This window comes from Leucoraja erinacea, chromosome 3, assembly GCF_028641065.1.
Source record: "Leucoraja erinacea ecotype New England chromosome 3, Leri_hhj_1, whole genome shotgun sequence".
NCBI classification, from domain to species: Eukaryota; Metazoa; Chordata; class Chondrichthyes; order Rajiformes; family Rajidae; genus Leucoraja; species Leucoraja erinaceus.
In genome coordinates, this window is record NC_073379.1 from 65,332,222 (window position 1) to 65,349,729 (window position 17,508).

Sequence of the window (17,508 nt, forward strand, 5' to 3'; positions counted from 1 at the left end):
CCCTAGTCATGATGTCTGTACATGACGTGAGTTCTACCTTAAATGGCAGCTCATAGAGAATGCTCTGCTTCAAACACAGAGAAATAAATAAGTAGATTTAATATTCATGATATAAATGTTACGGATGAAAAACAGCTTCAAGACTGATTTTATTCAACAGTTTCACATATAATGGGATAGCTATGACCAACTGAAGCACAGCAATAATTGCTTCCCACTTTTATGTATCTAAGATTTCATGAAAATCAGATAGCGTAAATTTATCGATACAAATGTCATTTATTTTATAGAAACACTGAATTTAGTTGTGCTTTATTTTGCAAACAGCTGGATTGCACAATGCCGTTCCTAATGATTACTTAGTGCACCATTATTATTAGCATTCTCTCTCAGAAATTATTTACTGTAGATTATAACATGAACAAAGGATATACTTTATATGTTAACATAAGCCATTGCTCAAGTTTTCACAAAATAATAACTTACCAACACAGCCAATTCCACTTGGATTAAGCTCAAAATCTGCAGGGCAGTTGCACAGGTAATTGCCAGGCATATTGACGCATAAACCATTGATACAATTTACTGGATCAGCACACTCATTAATATCTGCAGATTCAAGGAAAATAATGTTTTACCTTGGACTGATGCACGTTATGATACATGTTTTCTATTTCAGTAATTACGAAAGTTAGTGAGCAATAATATAATTAAATTATCGTAAAGCAATCTTCATTTCCTTTGTGTTGGTTGTCTATGTGTGGGGCCCATTAACATTTAATGGGCAAGGCATTAATGTTTATTTTTCAGCTGTGTTTACCATGGAGAAAGGCATGCATCCACATGGTAGGGTTGCCAACTAAATTGGTTTGTCCCGTACGGGATCGCCCTTGTCCCGTATTTGACTGCTAGTACTCGGGGCGAGGGGACTGTTGGGTCGGAGCGCCGCTTCTGGTCCCGCCTCACCCGTCACGACGTAGTGCAGCCCATGGAGTGCAGCAACAGCGCCCCGCCCATGGCCCTGTCGGTCGGCAGCATGGCCAGCTTTCCGACCTTCGGACCTTTGCTTACAGCGGACACCACCACCCCTCCTTCTCATGACCGATCATCGGTTCATGAGTTGGATGGGGTGCCAAACTTTATGCTCAATGTCGTGTGGGCCAAACCTCCTCAGCTGGCCTTTGTGTGCAGTCCAGCACCCGGGTCATCTCATCATTCACCCAGCCACGGCCAAGTTGGTCAACGAATTGCCATTGGGAATTTGTCCCATTCACATTGTGTTTTATGAATTTTTGTCTTTGGAGCGATTTCTGTCTTTAATTTGTGTATTGGTGATGTCCTTATTATTTATTTTACTCCGACTATATGTTTTTTCTCTTTTGTTAATTTCTGTAAGGTGTCCTTGAGACTTTGAAAGGCGCCCGCAAATAAAATTTATTATTATTATTATTTTGACCTTTTTGTCCCTTATTTGGGAGTGAGAAAGTTGGCAAGCCTATCACATGGAAAGTTGGGAGTTGAAGACCTATTATAAAGTGTCTTTATTACTTACTACTTTAAACTCAGATTGTCCGAAAATCATAGACAGATATCAATGGGGTCAAGCTCAAGAAGGGTTCGCAAGGTTCTCTTAAGGTATTTCCAGGGAAGAAAATTAGTGAATTTTGCAGATGTTTCCTCCTGAAACTAAACTAGCACATATATTAATATAGCTACTCAGTAATGTCCCTAGGTATATGATCATAAGACATCCCTAATGTAGTCATATGATCACATTAAGTTTAAGAGTAATTTTTCAAGATACATCCCAGTAATAGCTGTGAACTAGAATGGAAAGAGAAACTCAGGGATTTGATTGAAACCCATGGTATTTTGCAAATTGCTAAGCTGTGGACTGACAAATCCCTGGATCCTGATGGACTTCCACTTGGGTCTTAAAAGAAATGGGCAATTAGAAAGTTGATGCATTGGTTTTAATTTTGAAAACAAATCTCTCCAATTTGGAGAAGGTCCCATTAGATTGCAATACATTGGTGTGGATTGAAGTTTGATTGGCTAACAGGAAAAAGACAGAAGACATAAGACCTTGGGCATTAATTGATAAAATGAATGGATTAGTACAGGGGCCTCAGATATATGTGACTTGGATGAAAGCTAGCAGAGTTATGGTTGTTAAAGTTGTTCATCACACAAAGATCATTGGAAAGTAAGTTTTGAAGGAGACACAAATAAGTTATATAGAATACATAGGCAAAATGGGCGAGGAACCATCTGGCAAATGTCTATGAAATTATCCATTAAAAAAATTGTTATCTAAATGGAGTCATAGGGCCATAGAGCGATACTGTGGAAACAGGCCTTTCGGCCCAACTTGCCCACACCAACCAACAATGTCCCAGCTACACTAGTACCACTTGCCTGTGCTTGGTCCATATCCCTCCAAACCTGTCCTATCCATGTACCTAACTGTTTCTTAAACGATGGGATAGTCACAGACTCAACTACCTCCTCTGGCAGCTTGTTCCATACACCCACCACCCTTTGTGTAAAAAAGTTACCCCTCGGATTCCTATTAAATCTTTTCCTCTTCACCTTGAACCTATGTCCTTTGGTCCTCGATTCCCCTTGGAGAAGAGACTCTGTATATCTACCCGATCTGTTCCGCTCATGATTTTGTACACCTCTATAAGATCACCCCTCATCCTCCTGCGCTCCATGGAATAGAAACCCAGCCTACTCAACCTCTCCATATAGTTCACATCCTATAGGCAAGAGCCTGCAGAGCTCTGAGTTACAGGGGGATATGGGTGCCCTAGTGTATAATCACAAAAAAAACTAGTGTACAGATCCAGCAAGTAATAAAAAAGGTAATCACAATAAATATTATTATTCATTGTGAGGGGAACTCAATACAAAGAGAGGCAGGCCATCTTTTAGCTTTTTGGGGGCATTGACAGGACTTCATCTGGAGTGCTGTATTTAATGAAAAATGTTAATATGTTGGATGGTGTTCAGGGATTTATTAGACTGATACTTGGAACAAGTATAGCAAAAAGATTGGACTTGTCCAAAAAGGTTGAAGGAGTTTGAGTGAACCACACAGAACTTTGAGGTGTCTTGACAGGTGATGTGGAGAGGACATGTGTCCTTCGAACACTCTTCCTCAAAAGGCCAAGGAATCTATATCTTTAAGGCAGGAGATGGTAAATTCTTGGTCATCCAGGGGCTGAAAATGTATGTAGTATGCAGAGCTGACATTATATAAGAGCAGCCATTCCATTTTTGAAGGGCAGAGCAGGCTGAGGTTTATATTGGCTTATTCCTGCTCCTGATTCAAATATTTGTTTGTATCGAGAATTTTGTGATAATCTCTTATGGACACTAAGATGACAAATGACCCTGTATTTCATGATAACAAAGGTAAGAACCCTGTTAATATAATTTAAGCTCAAGTTATATTGTACTATTGATTGCTTGTATTTTAAAATTTTTACAAAATGTTAAGGTTACATTTTCATTGAAAATCATTATATGTTTGATGGGTTGGTGGATTTTCACAAATTATTCAGAGATCTTTACAAAAATATAACAGTATCCAGATAAAATTTTAAAATAACATTTGTGACTACTGCAGATGTAGCTATTTCAATGGGAACTGTAAACCAATTCAATCCAACTGTAATACTGTACCCTAATAAATACGGTAAATGATGCACAAAACCTTCAAAAAATTAACTCTGTAACTGTCCTGTTCCTACCTGTACAGTTGCCTCCACTTCTGTCCAGTTCGTAGCCATCATCACATACACACCTGAACACACCCTGAAAGTTCAGGCAGGTGCCAAAGACACAGATATTATCAAATGCACATTCATCAATATCTAGAAGAGAAAAAGACAGTGCATCTTTAATTATAAAATAACAATTCTTTTATTTTATTATGAAAGCAGAAATGTCACGTTCTTAAATTGTCTGGTCTTAAAGTGCATTTCAATGGGACCTGTAAAATTTCTGATCCAACTATTTGCTTTCTTGGAAAGCACTCATTTTCAAAGCAATTTTAGAAATTCATACCCTGATTTTAACCTTGAGAAGTGGAAATGCCTGCGGAGTTTGCAGTGGGTGTCATGCTTGGGAAAACCAGCGGTGATAATGTGGGAAAATGGAAACAATAACATTGGTGAGATCAGTGAAAATGGGATGTAGAAGCAGGCTTCAGAGATCCCAGAAATTTGGAGAGGTTGTAATGTTGAGAAGATCTTATAGATCCAGGCTCTCTCACCTCTTTTTGGCTGCTGGATTTCTGCAGCCAAGGAGCCTGGTCACCAGCATTTAATAGATATCACAATAAGACAGAGAAACACATCCTCTTTAAAACATTTCAATGACTGACTCTCCAGTGGATGGATTGCAAGCTGGCTCCTTACATTCATCTATTATAATTGCAACAAGGCTTGTATTTTCAATTCCCACCCATCCCTATGCATGTATTTTTGTAGTTTAATCTTTATCAATATTTTCTTATTAATTCATATTGTAATCTTCTGTGGAAGATAAACAAATTGTTTCAATATTAGTGTACTTCACAGTTTAATAAGCAGTCCAAACTGTTCTCCTACAAGAAATCGATCAAATGAAAAATTTATTGAACTAAAAGCAACTGCATTCAACCTTCACTAAGATGTTATGTTGCCCACTTTCATGAAGATAATGTGGATGATTTTGTACCCACCTCTTAAATGCGAACAAGATTTAAAAAAAAGTGAGGTATAACTTGCTCTGACCTCAATAGTAATCCCCAGGCCTTTTTCTCAAAAGCCAGGACCCTTGCCGGAGTCAACCACATACAGAATAGAAACATAGAAATTAGGTGCAGGAGTAGGCCATTCGGCCCTTCGAGCCTGCACCGCCATTCAATATGATCATGGTTGATCATCCAACTCAGTATCCCGTACCTGCCTTCTCTCCATACCCCCTAATCCCCTTTGCCACAAGGGCCACATCTAACTCCCTCTTAAATATAGCCAATGAACTGGCCTCAACTACCCTATGTGGCAGAGAGTTCCAGAGATTCACCACTCTCTGCGTGAAAAAAGTTCTTCTCATCTCGGTTTTAAAGGATTTTCCCCTTATCCTTAAGCTGTGACCCCTGGTCCTGGACTTCCCTAACATCGGGAACAATCTTCCTGCATCTAGCCTGTCCAACCCCTTAAGAATTTTGTAAGTTTCTATAAGATCCCCTCTCAATCTCCTAAATTCTAGAGAGTATAAACCAAGTCTATCCAGTCTTTCTTCATAAGACAGTCCTGACATCCCAGGAATCAGTCTGGTGAACCGTCTCTGCACTCCCTCTATGGCAATAATGTCCTTCCTCAGATTTGGAGACCAAAATTGTACGCAATACTCCAGGTGTGGTCTCACCAAGACCCTGTACAACTGCAGTAGAACCTCCCTGCTCCTATACTCAAATCCTTTTGCAATGAAAGCTAACATACCATTCGCTTTCTTTACTGCCTGCTGCACCTGCATGCCTACCTTCAATGACTGGTGTACCATGACACCCAGGTCTCGCTGCATCTCCCCCGTTCCCAACCGGCCACCATTTAGATAATAGTCTGCTTTCCCGTTTTTGCCACCCAAATGGATAACCTCACATTTATCCACATTATACTGCATCTTCCAAACATTTGCCCACTCACCCAGCCTATCCAAGTCACCTTGCAGTCTCCTAGCATCCTCCTCACAGCTAACACTGCCCCCCAGCTTAGTGTCATCCGCAAACTTGGAGATATTGCCTTCAATTCCCTCATCCAGATCATTAATATATATTGTAAATAGCTGGGGTCCCAACACTGAGCCTTGCGGTACCCCACTAGTCACTGCCTGCCATTGTGAAAAGGACCCGTTTACTCCTACTCTTTGCTTCCTGTTTGCCAGCCAGTTCTCTATCCACATCAATACTGAACCCCCAATGCCGTGTGCTTTAGGTTTGTATACTAATCTCTTATGTGGAACCTTGTTGAAAGCCTTCTGGAAGTCCAGATACACCACATCCACTGGTTCTCCCCTATCCACGCTACTAGTTACATCCTCGAAAAATTCTATAAGATTCGTCAGACATGATTTACCTTTCGTAAATCCATGCTGACTTTGTCCAATGATTTCACCACTTTCCAAATGTGCTGCTATCCCATCTTTAATAACTGACTCTAGCAGTTTCCCCACTGCCGATGTTAGACTAACTGGTCTGTAATTCCCCATTTTCTCTCTCCCTCCCTTCTTAAAAAGTGGGGTTACGTTTGCTACCTGCCAATCTTCAGGAACTACTCCAGAATCTAAAGAGTTTTGAAAGATTATTACTAATGCATCCACTATTTCTGGAGCTACTTCCTTAAGTACTCTGGGATGCAGCCTATCTGGCCCTGGGGATTTATCGGCCTTTAATCCATTCAATTTACCCAACACCACTTCCCGGCTAACCTGGATTTCATTCAATTCCTCCAACTCCTTTGACCCGCGGTCCCCTGCTATTTCCGGCAAATTATTTATGTCTTCCTTAGTGAAGACGGAACCAAAGTAGTTATTCAATTGGTCCGCCATATCCTTGTTCCCCATGATCAACTCACCTGTTTCTGACTGCAAGGGACCTACATTTGTTTTAACTAATCTCTTTCTTTTCACATATCTATAAAAACTTTTGCAGTCAGTTTTTATGTTCCCTGCCAGTTTTCTTTCATAATCTATTTTCCCTTTCCTAATTAAGCCCTTTGTCCTCCTCTGCTGGTCTTTGAATTTCTCCCAGTCCTCCGGTATGCTGCTTTTTCTGGCTAATTTGTACGCATCATCCTTCGCTTTGATACTATCCCTGATTTCCCTTGTTATCCACGGATGTACTACCTTCCCTGATTTATTCTTTTGCCAAACTGGGATGAACAATTTTTGTAGTTCATCCATGCAGTCTTTAAATGTCTTCCATTGCATATCCACCGTCAACCCTTTTAGAATAACCACGTTATTCTCGGTCATGGATACCAATTGCCATTAGAGAACAGTAACTTTCAATATTAGCTAGCTGACCATTCAAGAGAAGTCAGTCAAGACATCGTTTTTCAGTGTGCAGGAAGGAACTGCAGATGCTAGTTTACACAGAAGATCGACACAAAATGCTGGAGTAACTCAGCGGGACAGGCAGCATTTCTTGAGAAAAGGAATGGGTGATGTTTCGGGTTTCAGTGCTAATCAAGATGAGCATCGAGCTCCTTCCAGGTATATGTTGGAAACGTTTGTCCTATTTCACAGTTTGCTGTCCACTATGTCATAAGGAAACGGGGTCAAAGTGACTCCTGCTTGAAAAAGGGTCATTGCAATTTCAATAATCTTTCTGATGGAGAGACCAGGTTGCTTCATTAAGATTGCATGTTTTCACATGGTGCACTATGCCATCTGTTGCATGTACAATGTTTTCCATCTCCACACATCCATCTACTGGAGAATCAAAAGTGATCTCTGGCCCTAATACACAACTGGTATATGACCGTTTACAGTGAATCATGCAAGTTTATGTGTAGTATCCCTGCTCTGCCTGACTTCACCCATGCCCGCTGTGCCTTAGAGCTAGGTCAGATGCCACAGAACCGACTAGTGCTGTTGCTCTCCCCTGACCGATCTTCCCCCAACAACAATATCAAAAGTGTATACTCGTCTTGGAGGGAAATGGCCACAGGGGATTCCTGCACACTCTACCTACTCACTTTCCCGGTGGTCACCCCATATAGTTCTGCTTGTACCTCAGGTGTGACCACCTCACTATAACTCCGATCTATGTCACTTACAGATCGTGCGGTTATCCAGCTGCAACTCCAGTGCCTTCACTTGGTCATGTAGGAACTGCAGCTAAATGCACTTCCCACAGGTGTCATCTCAGGGCAACTGGAAGTCTCCCTGATCTCCCACACACATCCTGCAGGAGGAGCATACTAATGCCCACTCTGTGATTTTCACTGTATTATTACTATACTATCACCAGTGGAACTTGTGATAAGAAATAATAGAGATATAGATATGACATTTATCTATCTCTTGGGAAGTGTAAAAATGAGATAATTTCAATGTCAAAAGATAAACTGGTTTGCTTCTACTGTTAGGGAAGAAGGCTCCGTTTCAGCATTGCTGCTGTGAGGGTTCACGCAACACAAACAGGATCATATTCAGAAAAAATTACATATATTCACAAAAGGTAAAAGGCAACTTTAACATTCTAATAATAAAAGGATTTCTATTATTTCATTATTTGTGTTCATAATGTGTGCATTTAATTATCAGTTCGCAATGTGCTCAATCCCTTTTTCATTTTGCTGTTGCACATTTACTGTTATTTATTAATATAATTATTCTTGATTACAATGCCAAATGTTGAAAATGTAGCCACACCTCACTTTTGTGGAAGCTTGGCCTTTTGTCAGCAGTTGCCCTGCCATTTGTCCACTGATTAAATGTTTTTTTTTTCCAATATTTACATTTAGTGAAAAGAACAGCATGTCTTTGCAATAAAAGGAGAACAGCTGGAGGAGCTCAGTGTGTCAAGCAGCATCTGTGCAGGGAAATGAAAGTGTCAAAGTTTTGAATCGAGATCCTTCAGCAGCCCGACCTGCTACGTTTCGCCTGCTGCTCTCATTTCCTTGCTGCAGAATCCACCTTCTGCACTCTCTTTTTCCACCATGCCTTTTCAGATTTAATCACAAATCAAGAAGCACGTGAACTTGTACAGGAAGGAACTGCTACTGCTGGTTTAAACCAAAGATAGGCACAATAAGCTGGAGTAACTCATCGGGACAGGCAGAATTTCTGGAGAGAAGGAATGGGTGACGTTTCGGATCGAGACCCTTCTTCAGACGGGTCTGAATAAGCACATGAATTTACCTTGACAGGATCTGGTATCAGAAGCTGGTGTGAATCCCATCTCACAGTCACATCGGTATCCTCCAGGTGTGTTGAGGCACTGGCCATTTTCACACAGATTCACATTTTCTGCGCATTCATCCACATCTGTAAATAATAGTGCATAAAGTAAGACTGTTATCACCTCACAAAAATCAATTTCCTATGTTCAACAGAGCGAATGTTTTCATACTCTTACCTAGAAGTGAGTGGTGTAAAAAATATATATTTTCCTTTTGACAAATAAATTTCAGTTTGATTATTTTAAATAAATAAACATGCATCTTTAGCACATATGCCTTTTCTGTTTTATATCAGACAAGGTTATTTGATGAGATGAAATCAATCTTTAATCATGTTAAACTTTAACAGAATGCTCATTATGACAGAACTTTTTGGAGGTTGGAATGAAGTGACACCGAGTTTATATTATATAATTGATGAAATGCAAAATTGGCACCTGTAGATTGGTTATTGCATGTGAACCAATCATACTAGAATAGCATCACTAACCCCACCTTACTGTATGATTCATACTAAAACCCACTTCCTACACTAGTCAGTTTTGGAAGCGGTAACGATGAACTAACAACTAACGACCTGCTGTACCGTTATATTATGCTTACTGATTAAAGATGATTTTGAACTACAGATTGCGTAGGTTACTTATTTACACGGTGTCAGTAAGCTTGTAGTAACTCACCGACGTGTTTAGCCTGCAGCGATTGCTGGGTATGGTGAACTATCTGGGAAAGTTCATACCGAACCTCAGTGAACTGAGTTCGCCTCTGAGACAACTAACTCGAAAGGATACTGCCTGGTCCAGGTTCCAGCAACACCAAAAAGCATTTGACGCTTTAAAATCCAGGATGACCAGCGCTCCCACCTTGACATTTTTCGACCTGAAGCGCCCTGTGACAGTTACCTACGATGCCTCACGATACGGACTAGGCACCGCCTGCCTACAATCATCTGCCGATGGGACTTTACGCCCTGTCTCCTATGCTTCCCGCACCATGACCGACACCGAACAGCGCTACGCTTCAGAAAGAGCTGCTGGCTGTGGTCTTCGCTCGTTCTAAATTCAAGGACTTTGTCTTTGGGAATGTTTTCACGATCGAGACAGACCACCAACCTCTGGTGACCATCCTCAACAAACCTATCCACGCAGCACCTGCACGTCTGCAGCGTATGATGATGCAACTCCAGCGATTTGATTTCAAAATTGTTTACAAAAAGGGTAAGGATATGCTCGTGGCTGACACCCTCTCTCGTGCACCACGGGCATCCAACGAACGGCACCCCTACGAACGGGACGAGTTTACGGTTCTCAGCATTGACTTTGTTCCCTAGCAGAACACACTGCTGCTGACGCCACCCTCCAGCTACTTTCATCCGTAATCAAAAGAGGTTGGACAGACAGACAATCTAGCACAACACTGGAGGTGCAGCCATTCTTCTTAGTCCGTGATGAACTGGTTATACAGAACGGTGTCATAGTTAAGGGCCACAAAGTCGTGATCCCTTCATCCCTACGTGACGAATACTACAAAGAGGCACACAGCGGCCACCCAGGCACCGATGCCACGCTGGCCCACGCACAGAATATGTTTTACTGGCCCGGCATGGCCAAGTACATATGGGACAAGATAGCCTCTTGCCCCATCTGCAACAGCCTGGCGCCGCACCAACGGAGACAGCCCCTGCTGCAACAATCTCCACCAGCACTGCCCTGGACCTCGCTGGCGGCAGACATTTTCGAGTGGCACGGTAAACATTATCTAGTCCTAGTTGACTCCTATTCTAACTGGTTCGAACTTGATTTACTGCCTTCTATAACATCAGAGATGGTCATTCAAAAGCTACAGAAACACTTCTCCACATTCGGTGCACCTATCCGCTTGCAGACCGACAACGGAACACAGTTTACCAGTCACGCCTTCAAACACTTTGCTAACCGATGGAATTTCCACCACGTCACGAGCAGCCTCGAATACCCACAAAGTAACGGGCTCGCAGAACGAGCCGTCAGAAGCGCTAAACAGCTAATGGAACACGCCCACTTAACCAAGTCAGATGTGTATCTCGACCTCTTAAACCTCAGGAACATTGCTAGAGACGGGATCCTGGGCTCACCGGCCCAACGACTGATGTCCAGGCCAACAAGACCTCAGATACCAATTGCCCAGCAGAAACTGGTGCCACAGGTGCAGAAGCCAGCTACGGTCCAGAAGCGCATCCAGGAGAAACACGACACAGAAACAATCTCATGGCAAGTCCAGCAAACCACTTAAACCACTATTACCGGGCCAAGTCGTCCGTTTGCAAACTACTGTGGGACATTCCCATCTAGGTTGCGTTATTGGCCCGTCTGAAGAACCCCGATCTTACCTTGTCGCCATCGATGGCGCCTTGTACCGTCGGAGCCGCCAACACTTGCTGGCTGTGAAGGAACCACGTCCCCCACCAGCTGATCCTTTTGCTCCACCTCTACTGTTCCAGCCGTCTGCTGCCACTTCCACCACCAGTCCCAGCATGTCCCTTACTCCTCCACCATGACCGGCGGCTATGACTAACAACAAAACTACCTCTACCGCATGCTCTCCCCGTCGGTCACCACGAGTGTCCCCTGCTGCTTTCTCACTTCCGGGTTCACCGCCTCCCTCTAATTATTCTGGCGAAGGGGGAGAGGGCTTGGTCTGTACGTGTTCGGCCGTATTAGTAGACTGCCTGACAGATATGGCGAGTATGTTTGAATTCTAGCTGCATGTGTGTTTAACTATATTCACTCATTACGGGGAAGGATGTAGATTGGTTATTGCATGTGAACCAATCATAGTAGAATAGCATCACTAACCCCACCCTACTGTATGATTCATACTAACACCCACTTCCTACACTAGTCAGTCTTGGAAGCAGTAACGATGAACCAACAACTAACGACCTGCTGTACCGTTATAATATGGGTACTAATTAAAGATGATCTTCAACTACGGATTGTGTAGGTTACTTATTTACAGCACTTCTACCAGCAAATACAGCAGAGTGTGATGTAGTCTTTGTGGATTCTTGACTGTAACTGATGCTATCACAACTCCCGCGAGTCCGTAACACACTGTAATGTGACATCATAACAATTCTGGATTTCATTTATTAATTTCAGACCAGGTGATGTGAATTATTATATAAGTTTAGATTTGTTTCATTGGCTGAAATACACATAATATATGTGAATCTGACACGTTGGCAGTATGTTATTAACTTTGAGATTACTTTGATTGAGCACAGTAATTTTCCAAAGTTTAGAGTAAATTGCAATGTTGCAATCTTAGCATGGCAGCAATGCAGCTGGCTACATTGCTACTGGAGTGCGTGAGACAACATTCTAATGTGCTGCACATTACAATTGCAGATGTGTCAGCGCACCAGAACCAAAAATCTGTTTTTAAGTATTACTCAGCTATCAATCTGTAAAATAACTGTTGCTCTTTTAATATAACAGCAGACAATTTTGTGCCAAGCCACAGGACATAAGTAATCTCATCTTGGCAATCAGTAGAGATGCGGCAAGACAAAGGAAAGGGTAAAATTTCAGTTGGCTAGTGTTCCTGGTCTTGATTGCCATTTTGCTGAAGGAATGAGTGGATTTGTGGCAGGGGATGAGGGCAGCACATGGGCAGCATTAAGCAAAGTCCTTTTAACATGTTACGTTTCAACCTCATTGAAAAGTGGAATTGTGTTGTTTCTGTCCTCGTCTACGGACACATTTTTCTAAACAAAAAGAGCTTCAGTTTCATTCCTTCATCATACCTGAACATGTGAAGCCATCACCACTGAAGCCTTCAGAGCAGAGGCAGCGATACGAGCCAGGTGTGTTCATACACTCAGCATTGAGGTTACACTGGTGCGTTTCATTGTTGCACTCATCGAGATCTATCAAATCAAAAAGGGCAACACATTAGTTGAATGAAATATACAGCGCATTATTCTTCTTTAACATAATTGGAAAACCATACAGAACAAAAAAATGCCATTAGTGCAAACAAGTCAAAAGCATCAAGTTTAAATTGTAGAAATAATCTGGCTTGGTAGCCACAGAAGGTAATTTATAACTGGCAGTGGTTGAACCACGATATATCCTGTAAACTATATACTGAGGTCTGTATAATTGTGCAAGAAAATACAGAGGGGCTTTGCAGACACTGTATATGTTCATGTTCACCGGCCTGCCACCACAAACTTCAGGAATATTTTTTCCCTTCTGGCGTGCACAAAGAAAAATGCACCAAGATCTTGTTCTGGGAGGAGTGGGGGATGGGGGGTGGGTGGAAACATGGGAAAATGTCACCAGACACCTATTGGAGCCGTTATTGCTAGCCTCACAGTTAACGGGCATTAAAGGGGAAATTGTACTATTGAAAGTATCTTTGGATTGACCCCAAACATCACCTATTTCACACCAGGGTTGGTACCTGACGTACTGAGTTCCTTCAACGTTTTTGGATTATTTCTCTGGCTTGCTAGAAAGGAGCATATTTATGGGGTGTGACATTGCAATGCCAGTAATGACTGATGCTGGAAAGAGCCCAGTTACATTTCTGGGGTAATGCCAAACACTCCAAAATTGGTTGTTAGAATGTTTCATTCTGTTCAAATTGAAATTTCAACCAACAACAATCATAAAACTGAGGAGAAAACAAATTAAGTATTTCCAGTCAAGGAAAAAGAGTGGAATGAAAGGCAATGTTCTCCCAGCATTCCTCTAGTATTTAAGTTGTCCATAAATGCTCATTCAACATCCACACAATAGCGGTCAGGATCCAGTGAAAATTACAAGCTCCTTTTTCATGAACTGTTCACTTATACAAATGAAGGAACTTTACAATCACTTGCATTTTTTTGACGTAATAGGAAAAGGTAGCAGAATTGATGGACAAAATGGTGAAATATTGGCATGGGTGACTCTCATCAGTAATTGCAATCTCAAGATGGGAGATCAGTTTCCTCATGCAAGTCTTCCATTGCTACAGCATTAGCTCAAGATCATGATCTAGATAAGCCTCATACCACTGGCACTTAGGAACTTTAGTGAATGTATTAAAGCAGAGCCTCCCAAGGCACACAATACCGCAACCAAATTAAATTCCTTCGGAATGCAAGAAAATGTAACTCTGAATATGTGTCAGTTTGTGCAGTTTGCCAATGTTGCTCCACACATGCAATGTAGTGTTCTGAGATTATACAGACACTTTTTAACCTGTCTGAATATCTACATCAATCAGGTTGTGTCACCCTCCCTCAAACCCTTTGTTCTTTGAAATAAATAATTCTTGGTACCGGGTCAATTATTAACCTCCTAAAGTTTCACCCTTGTAGCAGCTGCAGCCTTCCAGCACCTATTATTAAGAGCCTTTAGGAAATATGCACTTTAATGCTAAATGATTTGATTTTTAATTTGTGTGCTCAATATAACTTCATGAAATAATCTCAATTAACAAAATACAAACTTTCTTTACTTTAAATAATAATAGAATTGATGATCAGAAGAATCAAGTGCTTCAAACAAGCGTAGTTAAAAATTAAACCTGCTTTTCATCAGATTCCTTTGTCCGCTCAATGGTTTTTAATTCAGATCTAATACCTTCAAAAGTCAATCCATCATATAAATTCAGGGCAGAAAAAACAAAATCTCAAAGTGAACTGGAGTTTGAAGGAATGGATCTTTCATCGGTTTGTTATGGCTGATAGTTGTGCCGTTTTATGTGTTCTGTGTAGTGCAGTGTAGAAATAGATTCAGAATATGATATTTCTTTTCTGAAATAGCTCGGGTGGTTATTTCCAAATTACATTGGAAACTACCAATATTCAGCCATGATTTTCCATGGAGTCGTACACTCCACATCCCGTTGGTAATTACTCTCAGAAATTCACATTACAAATTAGACTTTTTAACTTTGTATTTCATTTGAAAAAATGTAATTGAAACCAGTCTTGGTATCATAAACCTGAAGAGAGAAAAAAATAGTATTTAGTTTTTCCTGGCTCTGTTCTAAAAGTTGCCCAAAGGCCTTGCATTAACTCTGTATTCCACTAACTTTGGTCTCCTGCCTAACCTCCAGTTTCTTTGTCTTGCCACTGGTGAATGTACTATCAGCTGCTGTTCACACCCAAAGCCTCCCTGTTACTTTGTTTCTCTCTCTTTTTTAAAACTCTCCAAATGCCTTCCTACTATTTTGGTCATTGCTTATTCAATTTTTATTAAAATGGGCATTTTCAAAATATCTTGGGATGAATTTCTAATTATGTATTCACACAGAGAGTGGTGAATCTCTGGAACTCTCTGCCACAGAGGGTAGTTGAGGCCAGTTCATTGGCTATATTTAAGAGGGAGTTAGATGTGGCCCTTGTGGCCAAGGGGATCAGAGGGTATGGAGAGAAGTTAGGTACGGGATACTGAGTTGGATGATCAGCCATGATCATATTGAATGGCGGTGCAGGCTCGAAGGGCCGAATGGCCTACTCCTACACCTAATTTCTATGTTTCTATGTATATTATTTAAATGCTGTTTTTAATTCAAACACAGTTGTTTTCCCATAATAATAATAATGCAATTCTTCTCAACAGAATACACTAATGTAATCTGCTAGATCTAATATTTAGCCATGCAAAACGGTGCAAAATTATCTGAAAACATATTTGCAAATGCATTTCGCAAATTACTTTTGGAAGCCATTTATTTATCCACATTTGCAGGTAATGCATTTTTTTGTCTTACTATTCCTTTGCAACATGAAATCAAATCAATTCAGTTCTGCTTTGTAAATACAAAATTGTTCATTATCCCTTGACCATGGTGAACTCACCAACACAAGAGGTACCATCACCAATCCATCCCTCACGGCAGCTGCACTGGAAGTTTCCAGGAACATTGGCACACGATGCATGCATGTCACAATTGTGAGCCCCAATTTCACATTCATCAACATCTGAAAACATATAAACAAGGGAATCATAGAACTGATAAATCAGCTACTGATTTATAACTTGCTCTGCAGAATAAACTTTTAAATATAAATTAATTAGTTATCTCTCTGTTACTTCTAGTGGAAAGTAATATCTATATCCATAATAAATATACTTCAAACATTAGATGCAAGCAAAAACAAGCAGGTTGTGACAAAGCTTAGGGCACCTCACAATAAGCACTATTAATCAGTATATCTTCCTTGGTTTCTGGACAATGCAGCAGGTTTGCAAACCTTGTGCAATTGCCAACATCTCCAACACCATACGGAGAAGAAGTATCCCCATTAACAACAGGAAGCTTTCCTCTTGTGCTGACAATAATGTTCCTCCTTCAGCCATGGAAGTGATTTGGAAAGTAAATGTTTGTCCGGATTTCATTATTTCTTTCATTGTTTACTTGCTTTGGCACTGCTTTCCATAATTTTCCTGAGGAATTTTAATTTCCTAATAAATGAATGACCTGTTCTCAGAATCTCAGTGACAATTTTGTTCTGTAAACAGACATTGAAAGTGGCCTTTCAGTTTTCCTTATTATTTGATATTCATGGGGTTCTTTTTCTATTTTATTGCTGAAAACAATATCTTGTGAATCACTCCTTTAAGCCTTTCTATCCAATTCATGGAAGCACCCGTCTTCTTAATGAATGTTCATTAATCGGTGAAATGCAAATTTCGAAAGTAACTTAGATTAATGTATTTTTAAAAATGGATACAGCATAAAGAGAAACTAACTGGTGATATAATTAAAGAAAGTACCAGATTAAAAGTGAAGAAATCTCAACATCAATGAGGGCTAAATCGTTTAAATATTGACCCTCCCAAATTACCAAGTTTTACTAAATTTATTCCACGAGGATTTAATTTAAGTGTGAGATTAATTTAAACAAGGTTTAATTTAAATATGAGATTAATTAAAATAAATCTTTGCTGAGTATCTTGAACAACATTCAGTATGGTCATTTGTTTCATTTGTTATTTTATGGTCTTTTAATTGTTTTGCTGCAAAACTCTGATAGAAAATATCTGATGTATCTGAGGCTATGATGAGATTTTCCCAATCTGACTCATTTAACGAAAGCTACATTCTTTGCATTCAACAATGATTTTTTATAGTTTAGGATTATGAATGACTGCAGTGCCATCTTAAAAAAACACCTTGGGTAAATTTCTGAATGCACTGGGGAACAGAACTTTGCTCACTGCCGGCATATAATGGCAAGCATTTCCTTGATTTTTCAAATGCATTACCAGCAATGAGTTCCTATCGTCAGAGTATTCTCTTAAAATTACGCAGATGTGTTTTATATTTCATGATATAAACATTTTAAAAGAAAACATATAGGAAGATCTTTAATAAGACACATCTTGCAGCAGTTGTTTAAACCCTACCTGAACATCCGGTTGATCCCTTCTTCACAAAGTATCCAAGCTGGCAATGGCAAATGAAGGAACCTTTGGTATTCTCACAGTCACCATAGAGACAGATGTTCTCGTTCAAGTCACATTCATTCACATCTGAAATGATACATCCTTGTGTCACTATC

At 40.5% G+C, this 17,508-nt stretch overlaps 1 protein-coding gene across 1 annotated transcript in view; it reads right to left on the bottom strand.

Annotated features, from left to right (window-relative positions):
* The window catches only part of LOC129695673 (fibrillin-2-like), a 296,346-nt gene that overhangs the window by 76,519 nt on the left and 202,319 nt on the right, over positions 1–17,508 (bottom strand). Inside the window, exons 31-36 of the mRNA XM_055632838.1 lie at positions 17,354–17,479; positions 15,802–15,924; positions 12,748–12,870; positions 8,920–9,045; positions 3,759–3,881; positions 487–609 (exon numbers count right to left, since the gene is read on the bottom strand). Coding sequence (XP_055488813.1) covers positions 487–609; positions 3,759–3,881; positions 8,920–9,045; positions 12,748–12,870; positions 15,802–15,924; positions 17,354–17,479 — 744 coding nt within the window. The remainder of the gene's footprint in view (positions 1–486; positions 610–3,758; positions 3,882–8,919; positions 9,046–12,747; positions 12,871–15,801; positions 15,925–17,353; positions 17,480–17,508) is intronic.